General features: G+C 40.6%; 1 protein-coding gene across 8 annotated transcripts in view; it reads right to left on the bottom strand.

Moving 5' to 3' along the window:
• The window catches only part of DNM3 (dynamin 3), a 731,348-nt gene extending 711,142 nt beyond the window's left edge, over positions 1-20,206 (bottom strand). For all 8 annotated transcript variants that reach the window (XM_045297842.1, XM_045297844.1, XM_045297841.1 and 5 more), the window contains exon 1: positions 19,918-20,206. In XM_045297842.1, the coding sequence (XP_045153777.1) occupies positions 19,918-20,078 (161 nt within the window). In that variant the 5' untranslated portion in view covers positions 20,079-20,206. The remainder of the gene's footprint in view (positions 1-19,917) is intronic.
• Positions 20,207-20,519: the final 313 nt, after the last annotated feature.

Here is a 20,519-nt window from a genome sequence, read left to right as displayed (position 1 = left end):
AGTAGGCTACCTCATGTTCGACTACAGAGCTGCTGGTAGGGTTCAAACCACTGACTTCTCAGTTACCAGTACAATACTTTACCCACTCGGTTTACATAGCATACCAGCTCAGCCCCATGTAGAATGACAATAATTTTTTTAAATTTTTAAACAAATACTAGGTTTTGGTGAAATTGAAGAAAAACAGGAAACCTCTCCCACTGCTGGTAAGATTGTGAACTGGTTTGGTATTATGGAAAATAAGTTGGCAGTTCCTCAAAAGTTGAAGATGGAACTACCACATGATCCAGCAACTCCATTTTCAGGCTTATATGATCAATGTTCACTACACAACTAGCATAAAATTAATAATTGTATAGACATCCTGGTGAAAGCCCAGAACACTGGCACATACCTTTCCTGAATTCAAAGTAACAGCGATAAACCTCTATTAGTAGGCACAATAAAGAAGTTACAAAGTGTGAATTGGAAGTTGACAAAAATATATATAAGGATCAATATCCTAGACATTAGTGAGTGGAACTGACCAGGCATTAACCATTTTGAATCTGATAACCACATGGTTTATAAAGCTGGAAACGACCAACTGAACAGGAATAGCATTGTCAAAAAGAACATTTCAAGATCTATACTGTAGTACAATACTATATGTGTTAGAATATTATCCATGCCCCTACAAGGAAAATCAGTAATACAAATAGATGACCCAAATTTATGCCACGGTCACTAAAGTCAATGATGAAGACACTGAGGAATTCTACCAACTTCTTCAGTCTGAAATTGGTCAGATACACACGTATGGTGCACTGATAATTACTGGTGACATGAATACAAAAGTTGGAAATGAAGAGGGATAAATAGTTGAAAAATATGACCTTGATAATAGAAACTAAGCTGGAGATCACATCAAGACCAGAGATGTTTTCAATGCAATAGCTATTTTTCAAAAATATAAATGGCTACTGAGCACATGGACCTCACCAGACAGAATACAAAGGAATCAAACTGACTAAGGTAAGAGGAAAGAGGTGATGGAGAAGCTCAACAGCATTAGCTACAACAAGACTAAGGGCCAACTGTGGAAAAGCCCATCAAATTCTCATATGTAAATTCAGATTGAAGCGAGAGAAAGTTAAAACAAGTCCACCAGAGCCAAAAGAAAACCTTGAACATATCCTACCTGAATTTAGAGACCATCTCAAGGGTAGATTTGCTACACTGACCACTAAGGACTGGAGACCATGCTGGTTGTGGGATGACATCAAAGACACCATACATAAAGGAAAAAAAGATCAAACTGTATGTTAAGAGAGATTCTGAAAATTTTCCCTGAACGTAGAGTAGCTAAAGCACATGGAAGAAATTATGGCGTCTGTGAATAACCAATTTGTAGAAGTCTATGGAGGACCATTGGAACCCGTAATCCATCTGCAGACTGTTTCTCTTCCATTACTAACATACTGCCTCAAGCCTCCATTACCATGATAGAATTAATTCTCCAGATATTTTACTTTCTGTATTTATACTGCAGTTAATAGTGGCCATCTTATTCTTCCTAAAATGTGACTCCAGTCATGTCACAAACATGACAGAGCATCCTACAAACCTTCAGTATCTCCTCACTACTTTCTAAATTAAGTACCAATTTTTCACCTGAGCAATCAAGTCCCTCTTTCATGTGGCCCTAGTTCACTCTAGTTTATCTATTCTCACTTATCTTACAGGTATATAGGCCACAGGGGAAATTCTCTGAGTCTCTGGTCCCATCTCCGTCTATCAAAGTAATCTATTAAGGAATCTGTAATACCCATTTCAGAGTATAATTCTTTAATTATATTTTCCTGCACTCTCCAATGAGATGTACTCTTCTTCTTTGATCATCCAGAACATTTTATACCTCTAAAAGCATCCGTTTTTTGAAAACGCCCATAATGATACGCACACAACCATGTTACTGTCCTAAGTACTGGCCAGGCACTGTCCTAAGTGCTCACTTGATCCTCACAGCCACACCCTGAGATAAGTACTACTATTATTCCATTTTACAGATGGGGAAATGGAGCTACAGAGAAGTTAACTAAGATCATAAGATCATACAGGCATTTTGTGGTAGAACTAGGATTGCGAACTCAGACAGTCTAGCTTGGAATGCATGTCCTTAGTCTTAACACTGTAACATCTCAAATGCTCTTGCCAGTCTACATGAGATTCTGTTAAGGACAAAGTAACGTCTTTCACAAAGGAGGCACTCAAATATGGGTTGATTATTTGAATTGCTGTTGATCCCAAAATATCATTCTCATGTCTATATATTCAGAAATAGCCATAACATACACAAAAAGGGTAAGAAAAGTGGAGGAAAAAACATACTCAAGAGAAGTAAAAAAAAAAAATTGCCAGGCCAGAGGTCTTGGAATAGCAAGTCAAAATTTTAAAACAGAGGTAAAAGAAGGAGAAGGAGAAGGAGAAGGAGAAGGAAGGAGGAGGGGGAGGGGAGGAGAGGAGAAGGGAGAGGAGGGGAGGGGAGGGGAGGGGAGCGGAGGGAAGGGGAGCGGAGGGGAGGAGGAGAAACGCTGCCATGAAGTCCATCCCTACTCATCTCTCCTTCACTGCGATCCAGTCAACTCTGACTCACAGCATATAGGGTTGGGGAGGCTGTAAATCTTTATGGGGACTACAGATAGCTTCATCCTTACTCCCACAGAGCGACTGGTGGAAGTGAACTGCCAACCTTGTGGTCAGCTCTCCAATGCTTACCTGACAGTGCCACCAGAGCTCCTAAAACAGAGGGGGCAACCACAGTTTCTTTAGAAAAGCAGAGACACAGTGATATTTTGGAAAATTAATCCGGTAGCAACAACATTCAGCATAGAACGGGTGAATAAGAAATGGAGGGAGTGAGAGGGCATCAGGATGCCAGTTCTCAAGGACAAGGGGAGGAAAGCCTAGACTAGATAGAGGAGGAAAAGAAGAATGAACCTAAAAGCTATTTCGAACAAAGAAATGTTATTATTTATTAATGCTAAGAAGAAAGTGGAAAAGAAGGAAGGTTAAAAATTTAAGAATCTAGATTGATATACCATTGAAAGAAGTGGAATGTAGGAAAGGCAGATGTCAAAATCAAGCTGTTATTCAAATCTTTTTTGATGAGTGAATACATTTTGCCAATAAAGAATCCTTATCCCCAGCTGCTCCATGGAATTAGCCATTCCATAAGAAACTTCAGAGCTTTTATATTCACACCTCAACACCCCCAACCATTTTTCAAAGACCTGGAAGAACTGGACTGAGGAAGGTCTGTATCCTTCTTTCATGTGTCTGCCATTTCGTATCTGCCTACAGATAGCTTCTAGCCGCATACTGTTCTGTTGTTGGATTTTGGTTGAGGTTGAGGTTTTTGTTTGAGGGCCAGGTTTCTCTTGGACACCCTGCAAGGCAACCCATCAACTCTCCGTTGACGAGAACCTTAAAAGTCCCTTTGCTCAACTTCCTGCTTGTCTAGCACCATGCCCAGCAGCCAGCCAGTCCCTGTGCGTCTGGTGGCAAACACTTACTGCCTCACAAGCAGCCCCGTTCATTTTCCAATTGTTGTGTTGAACAATGTCCCATAAAGGAAGAATACATCTGTCAGCCTGTACCTTTCACCCATATATTCTAACATTGTCCTGCAGGAGCACAAAAACACTGTAATCCCTTTCCAACTAAAAACCAAACAAACAAACTCACTGCTATGGAGTCATCTCCAACTCCCAGTGACCCTGTAGCACAGGGTAGAACTGCCCCTATGGGTTTCCAAGAGTCTAACTTTGTACAAGAGTAGAAAACTTAGTCTTTCTTCAAGGGTTCAGCTAGTGCTTTTGAACTGCTGACCTTGAGGTTAGTAGCCCAATGTGCAACCTTTATGCTCCTCAAATATTAGGAGACAGCATCATGACCCCATCAACAATTTCCCAAATCCTTCTCATAAGAATTGCTAGCCCACTCCACACTTCCCCTCATTCTCAATATGATTTTTTGTTCTTTGATGCCTGATACCTGATCCTATCGATACCTCGTGATCACAGAGGCTGTACTTCTTCCATGTGGGCTTTGTTGCTTCTCAGCTAGATGGCCGCTTGCTTATCTTCAAGCCTGTAAGACCTCAGATGCTATATCTTTTGATAGCTGGGCACCATCAGCTTTCTTCACAACATTTGCTTATGCACCCGCTTAAAGCCCATCTGTAGGCATGTGGACATCACATTACAGAAGGGTCACGGAGAGGAGATGAGCCAGTCAAGGTGCAGTATAGCATCAAAGAAACATACAGCTTTCCTCTAGTTCTTTAATACTTCCTCCCTCCCCCTCTCCCCCAATATCATGATCCCAATTCTATCTTACAAATCTGACTAGACCAGAGCATGTACACTGGTGCAGATAAGAACTGGAAACACAGGGAATCCAGGACAGATAAACCCCTCAGGACCAATAATGAGAGTAGCAATACCAGGAGGGGAAGAGGAAGGTGGGGGACAAAGAGGGAACCGATCACAATGATCTACATATAACCTCCTCCCTGAAGGGCAGACACCAGTAAAGTGGGTGAAGGGATACATTGGACAGTGTAAGACATGAAAAAATAATAATAATTTATAAATTATCAAGGGTTCGTGAGAGAGGAAGGGTGTGGGAGGGAGGGGGGAAATGAGGAGCTGATACCAAGGGCCCAAGTAGAAAGAAAATGTTTTGAGAATGATGATGGCAACAAATGTACACATGTGCTTGACACAATGGATGTGTGTATGGATTGTGATAAGAGTTGTATGAGCCCAATAAAATTATTTTTTTAAAGAAAAGAAAATATTAATAATTTATATCAAGAGGTAACAAGGGTGGGAGAGGGAAAGGAGGGAAAAAAGAGGAGGTGATACCAAGGGCTCAAATAGAAAGTAAATGTTTAGAAAATAATGATGGCAACATATGTACAAATGTGCTTGATACAATTGATGTATAGATTGATATAAGAGTTGTAAGAGCCCTCAATAAAATTATCTTTTAATAAAACCATTTTTAAATAAGAATTGTTAGCCCACTTACCCTCATAATAACAGTGCAGTGCATGCACATCAACCCATACACGCTGCTGGATCACCACGCTCTCTGAAGGAGCTGCTGTATACACAAAGCCTCAGACCATTTCTGGCGTGCAGTACACTCAAAATGTGCCTGTGTGTGATGAGCTTAACAAATCTATCTGCTAATATCATTTCAAATATATTCTTTCTCAGTTGGCTTTGTCTTCTACCAAAAAACTAGTAAGTTTATTAAACTCTCATTGCCCTCAAAGATCAAATTTCATATATAGAAAATATAAACCCAGAAGTAATCTGATAAGAATGTGGGTAAATTAAACATTTTAGTAATTTTTTTAAAATCTAGGGTCAGAAAAAAAAAATTTTATTGCATACTACTTTGGAGTATATGGATTTGAATCACCTGTACACATTACTTTTCCAATTAAAACTAGTTCACTTAACAAAATAAAAATAGTAAATCATCTCCATTTTATCTCATACTAGTGGTATAGTACAGTGTAGGGTGTGGGCTCCTTCTTGATAAAAAGGAGTCTGGATGTTGGCTGGTTAAGCTCTCATCTAATAGACAAAAGGCTGCACAGGGAGGCCTGGCGATCTACTGTGAGCACTGCAGCCTGGATTATCCTTTGAGCAAGTTCTACTCTAACAAAACCTTCAATATAAAATCATCAAGTACATTAGACTGAATCTAGTTCAGAGGCTTTCAGTAATTTTGAAGACAGCTCATAATATGAATTACATTTTAGGTTGTAGTCCAGAACCTATATAAGGAGCCCTGATGGCACAGTGATTAAGTGCTGAGCTGCTAACCGAAAGCTAGGCCTTTCAAGCCCACTCGCCAAGAAAAAGATGTGACAGTGTACTTTCCAGCCTGAGAAATGCTATTGGGGAAGTTCTAGTCTGTCCTAAAGGGTCACTGTGGGTCATATTTAACTCTATAGCAACAGGCTGTACACTTTAAAATGTACAAGGAGGCTTCCAAAAGTTTATGGGAAAATCCTATTGTCTTTCTTTTTTTCCTAACAGTTTTGTTGGAATATAATTCACATATCATACAATTCAATAGTTCAATCACATCAAGACAAGATTTTACAACCATCACCACAATCAGTTTTAGAAAATTTTCTTCATTCTTGTATTCATTGTTAGTAGCTCTCCATATCTCCCCAAACTCCCCCAGCTATAACCCCAAACAACAATTAATCCAGATACTGTCTCTATAAACTTACCTACCCTGGATTTCATATACAGTAAAGCATCAAAAAGCAAACAAACAAAAATAACAAAGTAAAACAGATAAAAACCTCACTTGAATGCAGAAAATATTAAAAACTAGAACAAATTTAAATGGATCATAAGGGAGATCAAATGATAGGGTGTAAAATTTTAATCTAATTGCATCTGCAACAATCCACTTTCCTCCATTGTCTTTCAATTCTGTTTTTCCATGAGCTTTTTGAAGCCTCCTTGTACATAACTAATGCAGAAACCTTACAAAACAATACTTATTAATACAACCTGAAATATATTGATACTTTTTAAATTAAAAATAGTTAATTTTTATATATTGCAGGAGGCAGAATTAGAGGTAGTTATGTTAATGAAGCATGATGATACAATCGACGGGATAAAGTTTTATCTTACATCACTCTCTTCTGAGATATGGAAGAGCTTAAATAAGGGAGCAGGTATCAGAGGGTCCTTCTACCACCAAGAAAGAGCCAGGATTGGGCACTGAGAACCTCCTAGAATCAGGGAAGCCTGATGCCAAAACACAGGAGGATCAACCAGGACGAGAAGCCCAAAGAAGCACCTTTCTCCAGAACCACAACAGGGAAACCTGTCTCCTAGAACCAAAGCCCGAAGTTTGGATTTCTAGTCTTCAAAACTGTAAGAAAAGAAATGTTATAGTTAAAGCTATCCACTTGTGGTATTTTTATTATAGATAGCTAAAACAACTCCTTTATCTGTAGATCGTGTCTACTCTTCAGCTAACTGCATAGCTCTCACACTAAGTAGTCTTGTTTCTCCAATTAAATTTCAATTGTTTTTCCACTCTACCCCTACAATTTCACCTAGCTTTTCCAGAAGATAAAGATATGCTAAAAATGGCTCACTTCATATTACAGAACCAAATACTTTCCTTACAATTTAGACTCTTGGAAAATTTCAGCAAAATTAATTTTAATGCTTTTATCTCTGTTTTATTCATTCTCTTATGTTCATTATCTCTATAATTCATCTCATAATCCTAGCAAGTCATTTAACTTTTTCCCAGCTTAAGCTTTCCTCGTCTTTAAAGTGAACTATACTGTTCACTTTAGTTTATTATATTTAGTACCATGGTGAACTGTAATAAACTATACTGTTCCTATCCTTCCAGCAATATTGCAAAAATTAGTAAAATAATAAATGAAAAAGTGCATTCAAACTCTTGGAAGGGAAGGGTATATGTACTGGGTGTGTATTGGATGTATGTTAAAGGAGGCAGGAGGGGGGACACTGTGGTAATGCTAAATGTAGGTGATGCTTTCTTTGTATTTGAAATATACTCTCAACTATAATGACTTAATCTGAAAGTTAGTTTTTTAATGCAACACAATTGTCCAAAAGAGGGAAAAATTCAAATACATATTACCATCTATCTTTTTCCTATGCTTACTTTTTGGAAAATGGTCAGAAAATGTCATTTAATCAGTAAAATGAAAGACAAAGTATTACCAGTATCAGTACCTGTCAAGTCAGGTCTGACTCACATCAACTCCACATAGCAGAACAAAACTGTGCTTCCAAGAGTTTTCAATGGCTGATTCTTTACAAACAGGCCTTTCTTTGGAGGTGTCTTGAAGAGACTCAAACCTCTACCTTTTGGGGTAGTAGCTAAACATGTAGTCATTTGCGTTAAGGGCTGCTTAAACTAGCAGCCTGGTCAACTACTGAATGCTTATAACAAGCCAGACTTGGAACTCACACATATTTTTTTTAAAGCTGTTTTATTATCCATACTTTTCAGCTGAGAATGAGGTTCAATCCCTTCCTGAGGAGCCAACCTGCCAGGAAGAGTCAGAGAAAGACTCAAAAACACATCGCCATCAGCCCACAAAGCCTGCATTCCATCAGCTTTATGTGAGAACTCCTTTTCAAATATTGGCTTCTTGTGGACCTAAGAAAACCAATATCACAAACACGATTAGTCACCTATCAAATTGCTTATTTAAATGGATTAGTCTTTTCAATTCCAGGTCATTGAAAAAGCAGGCAATGAGATCCTTTGGATGGCTTACCCCTATCTACAGTGTATGCACACAGGTACATCATAGGTCATGAAAATGAGACACTGTCACAAAAGAGGTCTAAGGCACACTTCAAACCCCAGGAAACAGAGAATTAACGCCCAGTCAAGATGCTCAAGAAAAACAAGATCAATGCAAAGTTGCACCAGTCATATAATTAAGGGACTGAATAAGCCAGTCTTTCTTTCCAATTCAACTAGTGTTAAAGATTTAATATGATAATATTGCCGGTAGAAATCCACTGCTAAAAGACTGTGGAAGTGGGTAAACTGCTACAGAAATAGTGTCATTGATTTTACCCAAACATTCAGCGAGCTCTTTAAAGACTGACCTTTCCCTTTATAACTTTTCCGAAGTTTGGCCTGTCTGCAACTATCCCAGCAACCACAACTTTCTAGCTAATGGTCATAAAGCTAATACATCTTAATAATGTACAAAAGTATCTACTGTCTTATGGAGCTTCTTCCCCTGGTCACCAAAAGAGGAAACATCTCAGCCACATGACTTTGTGTTAGCCAGAGTGAGATTCTACCCCTTGTCTCCTTGCACTGTTCCTTAAGGGAATTTTTTAATGTCACTGCTGGTGTGTTATCAAGAGAGTATCAAGGAGGAGAAAAGGAGGGTTGGGCAGAAAGGAACGGGAAAAGGAGGTGGCAGGGTGAGGATGAGAGGGGGGCACTCTAAAACAATAAGAGGAAGAAAAGATGATGGAGTGACGCAGGACTCCTAGTTCTGAACACCAAGTTCCAAACCCAGCGCTGACTCCAGTTTCGACCTTGGGCAACTTCAAGCAAGGGAGCGCAACTGAGTGAAAAGACAAGCCTCAAAAGCAATCAAGGAATCCTAAGCCACCTTTGTAATTGGGGGTGGTAGGGGTGGACCATCAATTTTGTATTTTTAAAACCCCTCTAATTTGTTGGCACATTTTTAGTCATTCAAGAATATGCAAATTGTCCCGGGTTCACCCCCTTCCCAATCCTCCCACGTTTCACTTTCTAAATAGCACAGCCCATGCTCAGGTTTACCTACAGCATATTTTCCAGCATTTTTGTCACTAATTCATTCCAGCATTTTCATGAAAGACTTTATTCTTAAGAAAAGAAAATCCCACCTACTCTTAAGTATTGGGGGCTTATAAGGGTCTTTATCAAGTAGGTGGTCTGATCCATCCCACTTTCAATTAGTCTTCACTGCATCCAGTTAGATTTTTAATCTCTCCAAACTCTTTTCTTTCTTCCTTACTTTCTCTCTGGTCCTCTCTAGTATGCACTATCTCTTTGTGATACAGTGGCAGTGTAAATTCAATGCCTTGTTGTTAAGTCAGACACTGAGACCCAGATCACCACCTCCCTGCTTTGACATTGATACTTCAGTACATGCAGCCTTGAGCTAAAATGATACTAGCTGCCAAATGACACTGGAAACTCACATATTATCTTCTTTACACTTACATCCCGGCTCAATTTCAGAATTATAATTGCTCTGTGTGTGTGTGTGCGTGTATCTGTGTGTTTTATTCTTAGTAATAGGAACTATGAACTTTTAATCCAATTAACTTGCACTATGTTCAATGCCTTCATTTTCCATATTATTTTAAACCTGTGATCTCATCCCTTATCCCATTGTTCATTTTACACATGGTCAACTTTGATACCTTCATACTGTTTGGGCCACACAGACTTATTGCCCTTAGTTAGAACTCAATAAAACACATGCTCACTGACTTCACTTTCATGTATTTCTCTAGATTACCTATGTCATATTCTAAGGCTAAACCCCAGCTTGGTCTTGTACTAGTGTGAGGGTCCAGGCAAATGACATGTTTCCCCCTCAGTTTCTTCCTCTATGGACCTGGGGCTGTGAGGGGACAGAAGGCATGGGGGCATGGGAAGCATATCAGAGAGCCTGCATCCATAACCCTGTAAGGTTTAAACAAATGTTGTCTCCTTTCTTCCTTCTATTTTGTTTAAAAAAAACATAAATACACATATATTAAGTATAATCTATCATAATTTTTAAAATATTTGAGTGTAATGAACTGCAAAACAGAGATAAGAAAAGCTTTGGTCATATAGAAATTAAGGTGGATTATTCTATACAGTATAGTAGCTCAGGGCTCTCGTAACATACGTCTGATGGGAAAGGAATAACACTGATTTCCTTACAGCTCCTTACAGCTCTCCCTTAAAAATTCAATAAATAATAATAAATAAAGCTTCATAATGAAGCTACCTATTGGTTCTCACTCACTGGTTCTTTCCACCCTTGTCTGGCAGCTTGCTGTGCTGTGGTGGTGTGCATGTTCCTGTGATGCTGGAAGCTAAGACACTTATATTTCAAACCACCAACAAGGTCATTCATGGTGGACAGGTTTCAATGGTCCTTCAAACAGACTAGGAAAAAGGAATAGATAGCCCACTTCAGAAAAATTAACCAATGAAAACCTTACAAATAGTGGCAGGATATTGGCTAGCATAGAGCTGGAAAATGAGCCACTCCGTTAGAAAGACACTCAAAATACAACTGGGAATCTCTGTCTCCTCAACGTAGAGTAGACCTTTCAGGATTTCCATTTACTGATGGGCCAGACTCAGAATGAGAAGAAAAACAGCTCCCATCCTCTGCAAGCATCCATTCATAATACGAACATGAATCGTACAAAGTGTTACTCTAGAAAAATTAGAAGTTGTCAATGGAACACATAAAAATCCATAGTGCAGGCATTAGTAAGTTAAAATGGATTGGCACTGTCCAGTTAGAATTAAGTAACCATACAGTCTTCTATGCCAGATATAACAAACAAAGGAATGGCATCATATTCATCATTAAAAACATTTCCAAATAAATCCTGAAGTACAACAGTGCTAGGATAATATCCACATATCTAGACAATAAAAAGGGTTCCTGGGGGGGAGAGTGGGTGGGGGGAGTCAAGGGGAGCTGATATCAAGGTTCAAGAAGAAAGAGAATGTTTTGAAACTGATTGTGGTAGCAACTGATGTGATTGAACTATGAAGTGATAGATCTTGTATTAGCTCCCAATAAAATGGTTTTGAAAAATTAATTAATTTTCATTATCCTGATGACTTAAAACAAACAAAAACCATGAAAGAAAGAAAATGAATGTGTTAGTCCAGGCTAACGAGAGTTAACAAATCCAGAGACACTCATGCATGTATAAGAGTTTTATATTAAAGTGTAATTGTATATTAAGAAAACATCCCAGTCCAGTCCAGATCAAGTCCATAAGTCCTATATTAGCCCATATGTCCAATACTAATATTAGCCCATATGTCCAAAACTAATCCATAAATTCCTCTTTAGGCTCACACAGAATGCAGGAAGATCGCAGGAAGAATGCCGAATGCAGGAAGATCGCAGGCCAGTGGGTAGATGGTTTTGTGGATCCAGTGGCAGCGGAAGCATTTCAAGGCTGGCGTGGGTCTCCATGTGCCTCCTCCAGCTCTCTGAGTGTCTCAACAGTAGGAAAGGGAAGGTAGAGAGAGTGGGTCTGGCCTCCAGTGAGCTATTTATCTCCATTAGGCCCCCAAATGAGGTCCTCAAGCTGCGACCTGACTAACATGCCAAACTCCACTCCTTCGCTCAAGTTGACAGGAGATTATATAACTGCCACAATGAATATGAGAAGAGACTCTGAAATTTGCTCTTGAAGTCAAAGCGTTCAGAAGATCTCAAGGGCTGGCTCAAGAAGTCAAAGGGCTATAATGACGTGTGCAAAGTCCTACAGTTAGAAAACCAAAAGGGAAGAGCACACGTGGCATTGCTCATGCTAACAAAACAGACAGGAAAAATCAAGTTTTCATTTCCAGTATTGAAGGATTCTATGGGCAAAATGGGGCCCCAAGGACATATTAGGTTACACATTGCAATGCTAACTGAAAGATCTGCTGTTTAAACCCACCTGGCACTCCAGGGAGAGAGATGCTTTCTGCTCTTAAAGTCTCAGAAATCTGAAGGAACAGTTTGACTCTGCCCTATGGGGTCGTTATGAGTCAACTACAGGGCAGTGGGCTTTGGTGGTATGGATGAAATATTGAATGACACAGGAAGCATCAAAAGAAGATTGAATGAATACATAGAATCACGGAACCAAAAAGAACTGGTCAAAGTTCAACCTTTCAGGAGGTAGCATGTGATCAAGATCCTATGATATTAAAGAAATTAGTCTAAAGTGTACTGAGGGCATTGGTGAAAAGCAAGAATTGAAGGAGGATGGAAAGACAGGTCTCAGGTAGTTTGGACATGTTATCAGGAGGAACTAGTTCCAGGAGAAGGCCATCATGTTTGGTAGGGAGTCAGCAATAAAGAGAAGACCCTTACTGAGACATGACACAGTGGCTGCAACAAGGGCTCAACCTGAACGATTATGAAGATGGCATAGGTCTGGGCAGTGTTTCACTCTGTTGTACATAAGGTCACTGTGCGTCAAAGCAGACTCAACAGCAGCCACCCACAACAAAATTGATTGTAGCAAAGGAGCTACCTAGCAAAAATGCCAAATGTACTACACGTATATTCCATCCATAGAGAATCCAGTAGCCTACTCTCTAGCATAACTATTGAGTTTCCATTTCTCCAAGGTTCTAGCTAGCTGTCTGCGTAACTTCATTTATAAGGAAGCTGAATTAAGTGCATATTTTATGTCTGTTAATCCTAAGTAAATTACACAATATAGATATCTCATTCAGTCCAGTTCACCTCGTTGTATTGCCTTGGAGTCATGATATTTTTAATTCAGCTGATTATAATAATTAAATTCTACCAACTGGAATTTGTGGTAACCTAAATGTATATTGTATAATATTATTTCAGCAAAAATATCTTTGGAATTCCAGACTACCAATTCATTGTTAGATGAAGGAAATTTCAGGTTTTTGAGACTTTATTTAGATAGCTATTTGGGATTCATGGATCATGATCTGCAATAATTTATCATATGTTAATTATTAACATCTATTTATCTGATAACAATCGTGCTTAAAAGACAATTCTTTACAAAAAAATTCATTCAGATATTTTAATATTTTAACAAAATCCTGTCCCTCAAAATAAACCCATTTCTGGTTTAAGAGACTTTACTAATATAAAGGTTCCCATCCCTAATCTCATTTTCAATTAAAAGACTCTTTCCTTCTAAATTTTTAAACACTAGAAATCAGTTAATGAATTTAAGAATAGATTCATGTCTCTCTAAGCCATATAAATGACTTTTAAATTTGTTTCAATGATCTGATCCTGTTTATTCAACAACTCCATCAAATAGTTCACTTTTTAAGTTCTTCCCCAAATCTACTTTATTTTGATAGTCGACATATGCATTCTTAGAAACTTCACATCATCTGAACACTGCCACACTGAAATAAACTCCTTCAACATATTTCTTTACAAATCTCTTACGTAGTCCTCATCGATTCCCATCTGTTTTTACACTGTATTTTAAATTGGTGAAGGTTTAGAGACCAAATTAATTTTCTATTCAAAAATGTATATGCATTTTGCTTTAGCTCATTCGTCGTAATCCCTACAATTTAGCATCACTTATTGCACTTCCCCGTGTTTCCTCTTTCTATTCCTCTGTCTTTCCTTCCGTGCCATTCTCAACTTTGTCCTTGAGTAAATGCAATCCTTCTGATCTCAAAGGGTTGGTTATTCTAATATGTGCATACTTCACTAGTTTTATTGTTTTCCTTTTAGACCTGTCTATTGTTTGTCTTCAAATTGAGCCATCAGGGTGAGTTCAGTGCCAGACCTGAAGGGTGACTAAGGTCCGTAGTCTTGGGGGTTCGACCAGTCTCTAGCTGATCTGTAAGCCTGGTCTTTTTTATGTATAAAATCTATTTTATTTGTGAAGAGTTGAAAGTCTATTTACCACTTAGGCTAGAATAAAATAGTGTGATTGCTTTGCCTATATAATTAGCATTTTAGAGCTAATGTTTCTAGCAAGTATATCATTAAAAAGCATTTGCACATTAGCAACTAGTACAGTTTTCACTTAACACCTCTATAAACAAGTTGTATGCACACTAAACACATACTCTAAACTTAAATAAACATGCTCTAAACTTAAATAAATAACCCAATTACATTTCAAATTCACTTCAAGAAAGCCTAATGACCTAAAGACAAACACTTCACTTATAACTAAAGTTGCTTCTAAGGAATAGCTTCAAACACCACCTAGATAAATATATATACATATACATAATAATATACACAGCAGCTTATTCATATTCTCATTGTAATTGGTTCAGACTCACTGAGACCCTAGGTAAGATATCTGAGACTTTGAATCTTTATGGAAGCAGACAGCCTCGTCATTCTCACTCAGAGCAGCTGATGGGTTTGAACCACTGATTTTGCAGTTAGCAGGCCTGGGTTCCTTTCTTATTGAGATAGGTGGTACTTTTTTAAAAATAAGCTAAAAATACTAATCCGATAAATTTGTAAACTTGAATATAGTTTAGTTTGAACAATGAAGCAAAAATGAGCCTTGGCAGAACATTCGTCAAACATTGGGCTACTATTCCAAAAGTCGGTGCTTCGAATCCTCCTAGCATCTCCAGCCGTGACACAGTTGGGATGCACTCCGATGAAGATTAAACCCGAACAGAACCAAATCAAATCTGTTGCTATCAAGTCAATTCCTACGTACAGCAAATCCATAAAATTAACATCTGAGAAAACCCTACAACGCAGTTCTACTTAATCACACGTTATCGATACAAGTCTAAAACAGCTCAATAGCACACAGCAACATAGAATGGAATTGATATCCCAATTCCACTATTTTAATGTTAAGTTAAATTAGCCTGGAGAAATTTACTCAAATTCTCAAAAATATGAGGCTATCTGCTCCCATAAAGATTTTTACCCTCATAAATTCTATATAGGGTCCCTACAAACCAAAATCGATTCAAGGACAGGGAGTCTCTAAATCTGTTTCTTGTTTTGTAAAACACAACTCCAAAAGTCTTCCTTTCAAAGTTTTTTTATAATCATTTTATTGGGGGCTCGTACAACACTTCTCACAATCCATACGTACATCCATTGTATCCAGCACATTTGCACATTTGTTGCCCTCATCATTCTCAAAACATTTCCTTTCTATTTGAACCCTTGGTATTAGCTTCTCATTTCCCCCTACCTCCCTGCTCCCACCTCCCTCATGAACCCTTGATAATTTATAAATTATTATTATTTTGTCATATCTTATACTGCCCGACGTCTCCCTTCACCCACTTTTCTGTTGTCCATCCCCCAGAGAGGAAGTTATATGTAGATCCTTGTAATCAGTTCCCCCTTTCTCCCCCACTTTGCTCCACCTTCCCGCTATTGCCACTCTCACCACTGGTCCTGAGGGGTTCATCTGTCCTGGATTCCCTGTGTTTCCAGTTCCTATCTGTACCAATGTACATCCTCTGGTCTAACCTGATTCGTAAGGTGGAATTGGGATCATGATAGTGGGGGGGAGGGGGTTGGGAAGGAAGCATTTAAGAACTAGAGAAAAGTTGTGTTTCATCGTTGCTATGCTGCACCCTGACTGGCTCATCTCCTCCATGCGACCCTTCTATAAGGGGATGTCCAATTTCCCACAGATGGGATTTGGGTCCCCAATTTGCACTCCCCCTCATTCACAATGATGATTTTTTTCCCCCCTTGATGCCTGAAACCTGATCCCTTGGACACCTTGTGATCACACAGGCTGGTGTGTTTCTTCCACGTAGGCTTTGTTGCTTCTGAGCAAGATGGCTGCTTGTTTACCTTCAAGCCTTTAAGACCCCAGATGTTATATCTTTTGATAGACGGGCACCATCAGCTTTCTTCACATTTGCTTCTGCACCCGCTTTGTGTTCAACGATCATGTCAGGAAGGTGAGCCTCATGGAATGCCAGTTTAATAGAACAAAGTGTTCTTGCATTGAGAGAGTACTTGAGTGGAGGCCCAATGTCCATCTGCTACCTTAATACTAAACCTATAAATATATGCACATAGATCTATTTCCCCATCATCATAAATAAGTATATTTACAAATGTACATACCTATATGTAGACCTCTGTAAATGCCCTTTACCTCCTACTTCTTTCCTCTATTTCCTTTGACTTTCCTTTTGTTCCACTATCATGCTCAGCTTTCATTTGGATTTTAGTATTTCCTCTCCGTTACACTACCCTTGCTCAAGCCCTACCTGGCCTCTTACTTTGGATCACTTGTTGTTCCCTTGTCCCTGAGTTTGTTAACACCACTTCCTTTCCCCCACCTCCCCCTCTCCCATGTCCCCTGGAACCATCAGTCCCATTGTTTTCTCCTCCAGATTGTTTATCCAGGTTTGCTCTCTTCTTGATTAGCTTCATTTTGGGGGTTTCTGATGACGCTACTTCCCTCCCCCATGTGACCCCAGAAATGTCCTCTGTCACAGTCTGCTCCAGTCAGGGGACAGCATCACACTGAGATTTACATGGGATTTACATCCATTGTAAAGGTACCTGTCAAGCACTGAACACATAGCAATTAATATATATATATATATGAAAGTAGTTGAATAAACTATTCTATACATAAAAAAAACAGACAATTGGCAAACCACAAGCTAGCTGCTAAACCCCTATATATGCAGACCATGAATCTCCACTTCTATTCATTGGACCTTAAGTTGCCTCTCACCATCAGCATATACAGTATCTCATCCTGAACAACCAAAAGAACAATTTGGTTACTCATACTCTATCATATTAACATGTAAATCCATCAATTCAATGAAAAAATTTAAAACAAGTGGTTCATTCATGACTCATTTATTCATAACAATCTCAAACTTGTCACCCCAAAATCGGTTTTTACAGCTGCAGTTAAATGAAGCAAACATATTCACATCCAAATTCATTCACTGGTGTCAAAAATAAATATAAACAAACCATCTGAGTAGATAAGACATGACTAGTCCCCTAAAATGTGGATTTTAATTATTAAAGAGAAATACCATCATTATTTTCAAGAGAACAAGCTTAAATCATGTGCAAACACTATTAATTTACACACACAATGACCCTGGTTTTCTGACTACATTCAGTAACTGCACTTCAGGTCAAAGACTTAACACAACTACATATTAAAGAGCAAATTTCATCCTTAAAGAAAAGGACCTTGTCTCTACTGCAAAATTCCTGGTTAATAAAAACTAGGATGTTATAGTGACATATGCGAACATTGCTTTTCTTCTAGGCCTAAACTCTTATCACAATAGTGAAACTCTTTTTCCCTAGGGTTGGCTTATAATTAGAAATTAGATTACTCAATAATTTAATGACTGAAACCTTTATTAAAGTCAAATGACCTTTCTAATTAAATTTTCTCCTAATTTATAAGCTCTGGTAGGCAGGTGACATCCCGACAGATAATAAAGGCTCTATGTTATTCTTATTAAATGAATTTTTCCTCTATGTTCATCCTTTGATTTGACGTTCTAACAGGAATAAGTAATTGGTAAAACTTTTTTAAGTATAATAAATTACTAATGCCGTCTGGTAAATGCTGGGATTTATGTTTTTTATACTGTACCTGTTTTCTTTCATGAAAAAAATATTCAAGCTAAAATACTGTACACATCTATGGGCTTTTTTTCCCCCCATTCCAAAGGATTATAGCTAATGAGGGGAAATGTGTACAATTTCATTATAGCACTAGGAAAATTTTAAAATGTTTGAAAATATGGTCATTTCATTTGAAGTATTTACATTCTTAATCTTTAAGTATTTGTTTAAACCATGAAAGTAGTTAAATAATTATTAAGGTATGATGGAATGCTTTTAAGTATGGAAATTTAAAAAATATTATCATCAACACATGGATGGATACCACTTTTAATCTATGAATGTCATTTGTAGGAAATTAACGAAGTAAAATCCTGAAGCATGAAATTGTTGTGGTATCTGCTGGAAATGGCCTATTCGCCGTCACTTCTCCTTCCATCCAAGAGGACACCGACAAGCTGCTTTCCTATCTCTTTTCCTCAAACACTCCAAACAATCGACAAAACTCGGACAAAGTTATTTAAGTGGCAGAGATATCAGTGCATAGTCGGCAAATTTCACATTTGTCAGGCTTCTTGGATTTTTCATTCATATAGAAAAATAAATAGAATTTGCCCCAAAAAGTGCACCACCTGAGAGAAATTAATATGCATGCTATGACTACATCATTCCCAAAGGATATGTGGGAAGAGTCAGCTCAAACTGCACACAGCACCAAATACCAACAAAACCAGAAAAAAGACATGGGAACAAGTCTTCTGAACCATAAACCCCCAACTAGCAAACATTTGTAAAGTAATGTACGATGTCTGAATTGTTTCTTTCTCTCTCTCTGCTGCTGTATGCTGCAGCTCTCTTTACTACAGGAAACCCAATTTCAGCTTTCATAATGCTTTCAAATGAGCTTTTCTTAGCAAATGTACTCCTCAATCTAGCAAGGCCATTAAGGTAACTTAATCTTCCATGTGCTGCTCAGTGGAAGAAATGTTGGTTCCTAATTCAAAAATTAATTCTTCGGCCTTTTTCTTATTAAGAGGCACAAACGGAACCATAATCTATAATTTAGATTCAGAATGCTATCTTGGAGACTCGCAGGACAAATGAAAGCCTGGGGAAAGGAAGATGATGCTAGGGTGACCGTGTGGGCGGCGAGGCGGGAGTGGGGAGGGTGCGAAGAAAGGGGGGGGGGGCAGGGAGAGTTCGAGAAAGATGCTGGTCAATTCCGAGATGATGCAGGAATGACATGGCACCTAGGCAACACAAGTCCACGTTCACTCCCGGTGGAGTGAGCTCCGGTTCCTCTGGCGTCTGTCGACAGCTGTGAATAGGTGCACACGCAAACACACCACCTTTTATTCCGCGACTCCCCGGAGGAGCGTGGCGGGGAAGCGCCGCTGGATTTGGCTTCGCCACAACAAACGCTGTCTTTCTCTTCGCACCCCGCCTCCCAGCTAGGGGCAGGGGACCAGCGTCTCCAACAGGAGACAGCTCAGAGGAGCCGAGAACCAGGGCGCGAGGGGCAGCATCTCGGCGGGGGGGCGGGGGGGGGCAGTGAACAAAACCCCACAGCTTCGCGGAGAGCCTCCGGGAGGGTGGCAGGAAAAGGAGGGGGGTGGTAAGCCCGGAAAACAGGAGAGGGGGACCGGGAAGCGCCCGGGCGCGCTACGCAGCCCAGCTGCCCGGGGCAGGCGCGCACCCAGCGGACAAAGTCGCCCCGGCCGGCCGTGGACCCCTCCCCCGATTTCCCAGACTCGGGCGACCGGAGGCAAGGGCTTTGCACGGCAGGAGGAGGCAGACAGGAGGGCCACGGCGGGGGGTGGGGACAGAGGATGCCCGGAGGCCCCAGGACCCCGCCCCACCGGCACTGCCGCTCTGCACCCCCGTCCGCGGCGGCCGCGGCTCTGACCCACCCTCGGGCTCCCGCCGCCCATCCACGTTCCAACCGCCCGGACGCGGGGCGTCCCCCCGGCTGCGTCCCACCGGGCGCGGCGCGCGCTCACCTGCCCACGAAGTTCTCGAGCACCGAGCTCTTGCCGGCGCTCTGGCCGCCCACCACGGCGATCTGCGGCAGCTCCAGCAAGCAGCTCTGCCCCAGCGCCGAGAAGGCGTCCTGCAGACGGTTCACCAGCGGGATAAGCTCCTCCATCTCCCGGTTCCCCATCCTGACCGCGCCGCGGGCTACCCGGCGGTGTGTGGACTCTCGACGATCCGGCCGCGGTCCGGGCTGCGCCGCTCTCCCGGCCGCCGCTGCGCTCGGCTCAGTCAGCCTGGTCTGGGCACGGACGTCGGCTCAGGTTTCCAGCCCGCCCGCCGCTCGGCTCCTGACAGCTAACGGCCCTCAGCGCGCCTGCGCGGGCGGGAGGGGCGTGGCCTGGCTGCGCGACGGCCCCGCCCGCGCCCTGCCCGGCGGCGGCTCCGCCCCAGGGTTCCCGGCCGCAGCCCACCCCGGACCCAGCCGACCTAGAGCTGCGTCCCTGCTGGGGCCAGAGGTCACGGCCTTTGCCTTCTGCTGCCCAGGCTCAGAGTCCACGTTACAGCACTTGGTCAGGGGCCAGCAGGAGCTCACCGTAAGGCTCCCTTCCTGCAGCTCCCCAAGCCAAAC

Source organism: Echinops telfairi, unplaced genomic scaffold (genome assembly GCF_000313985.2).
Source record: "Echinops telfairi isolate 266 unplaced genomic scaffold, ASM31398v2 ScPeMD7_7424;HRSCAF=8462, whole genome shotgun sequence".
Classification (NCBI taxonomy): Eukaryota; Metazoa; Chordata; class Mammalia; order Afrosoricida; family Tenrecidae; genus Echinops; species Echinops telfairi.
Note: the sequence above shows the minus strand (reverse complement) of the source record. Positions and strands in the feature narration are given on the sequence as shown.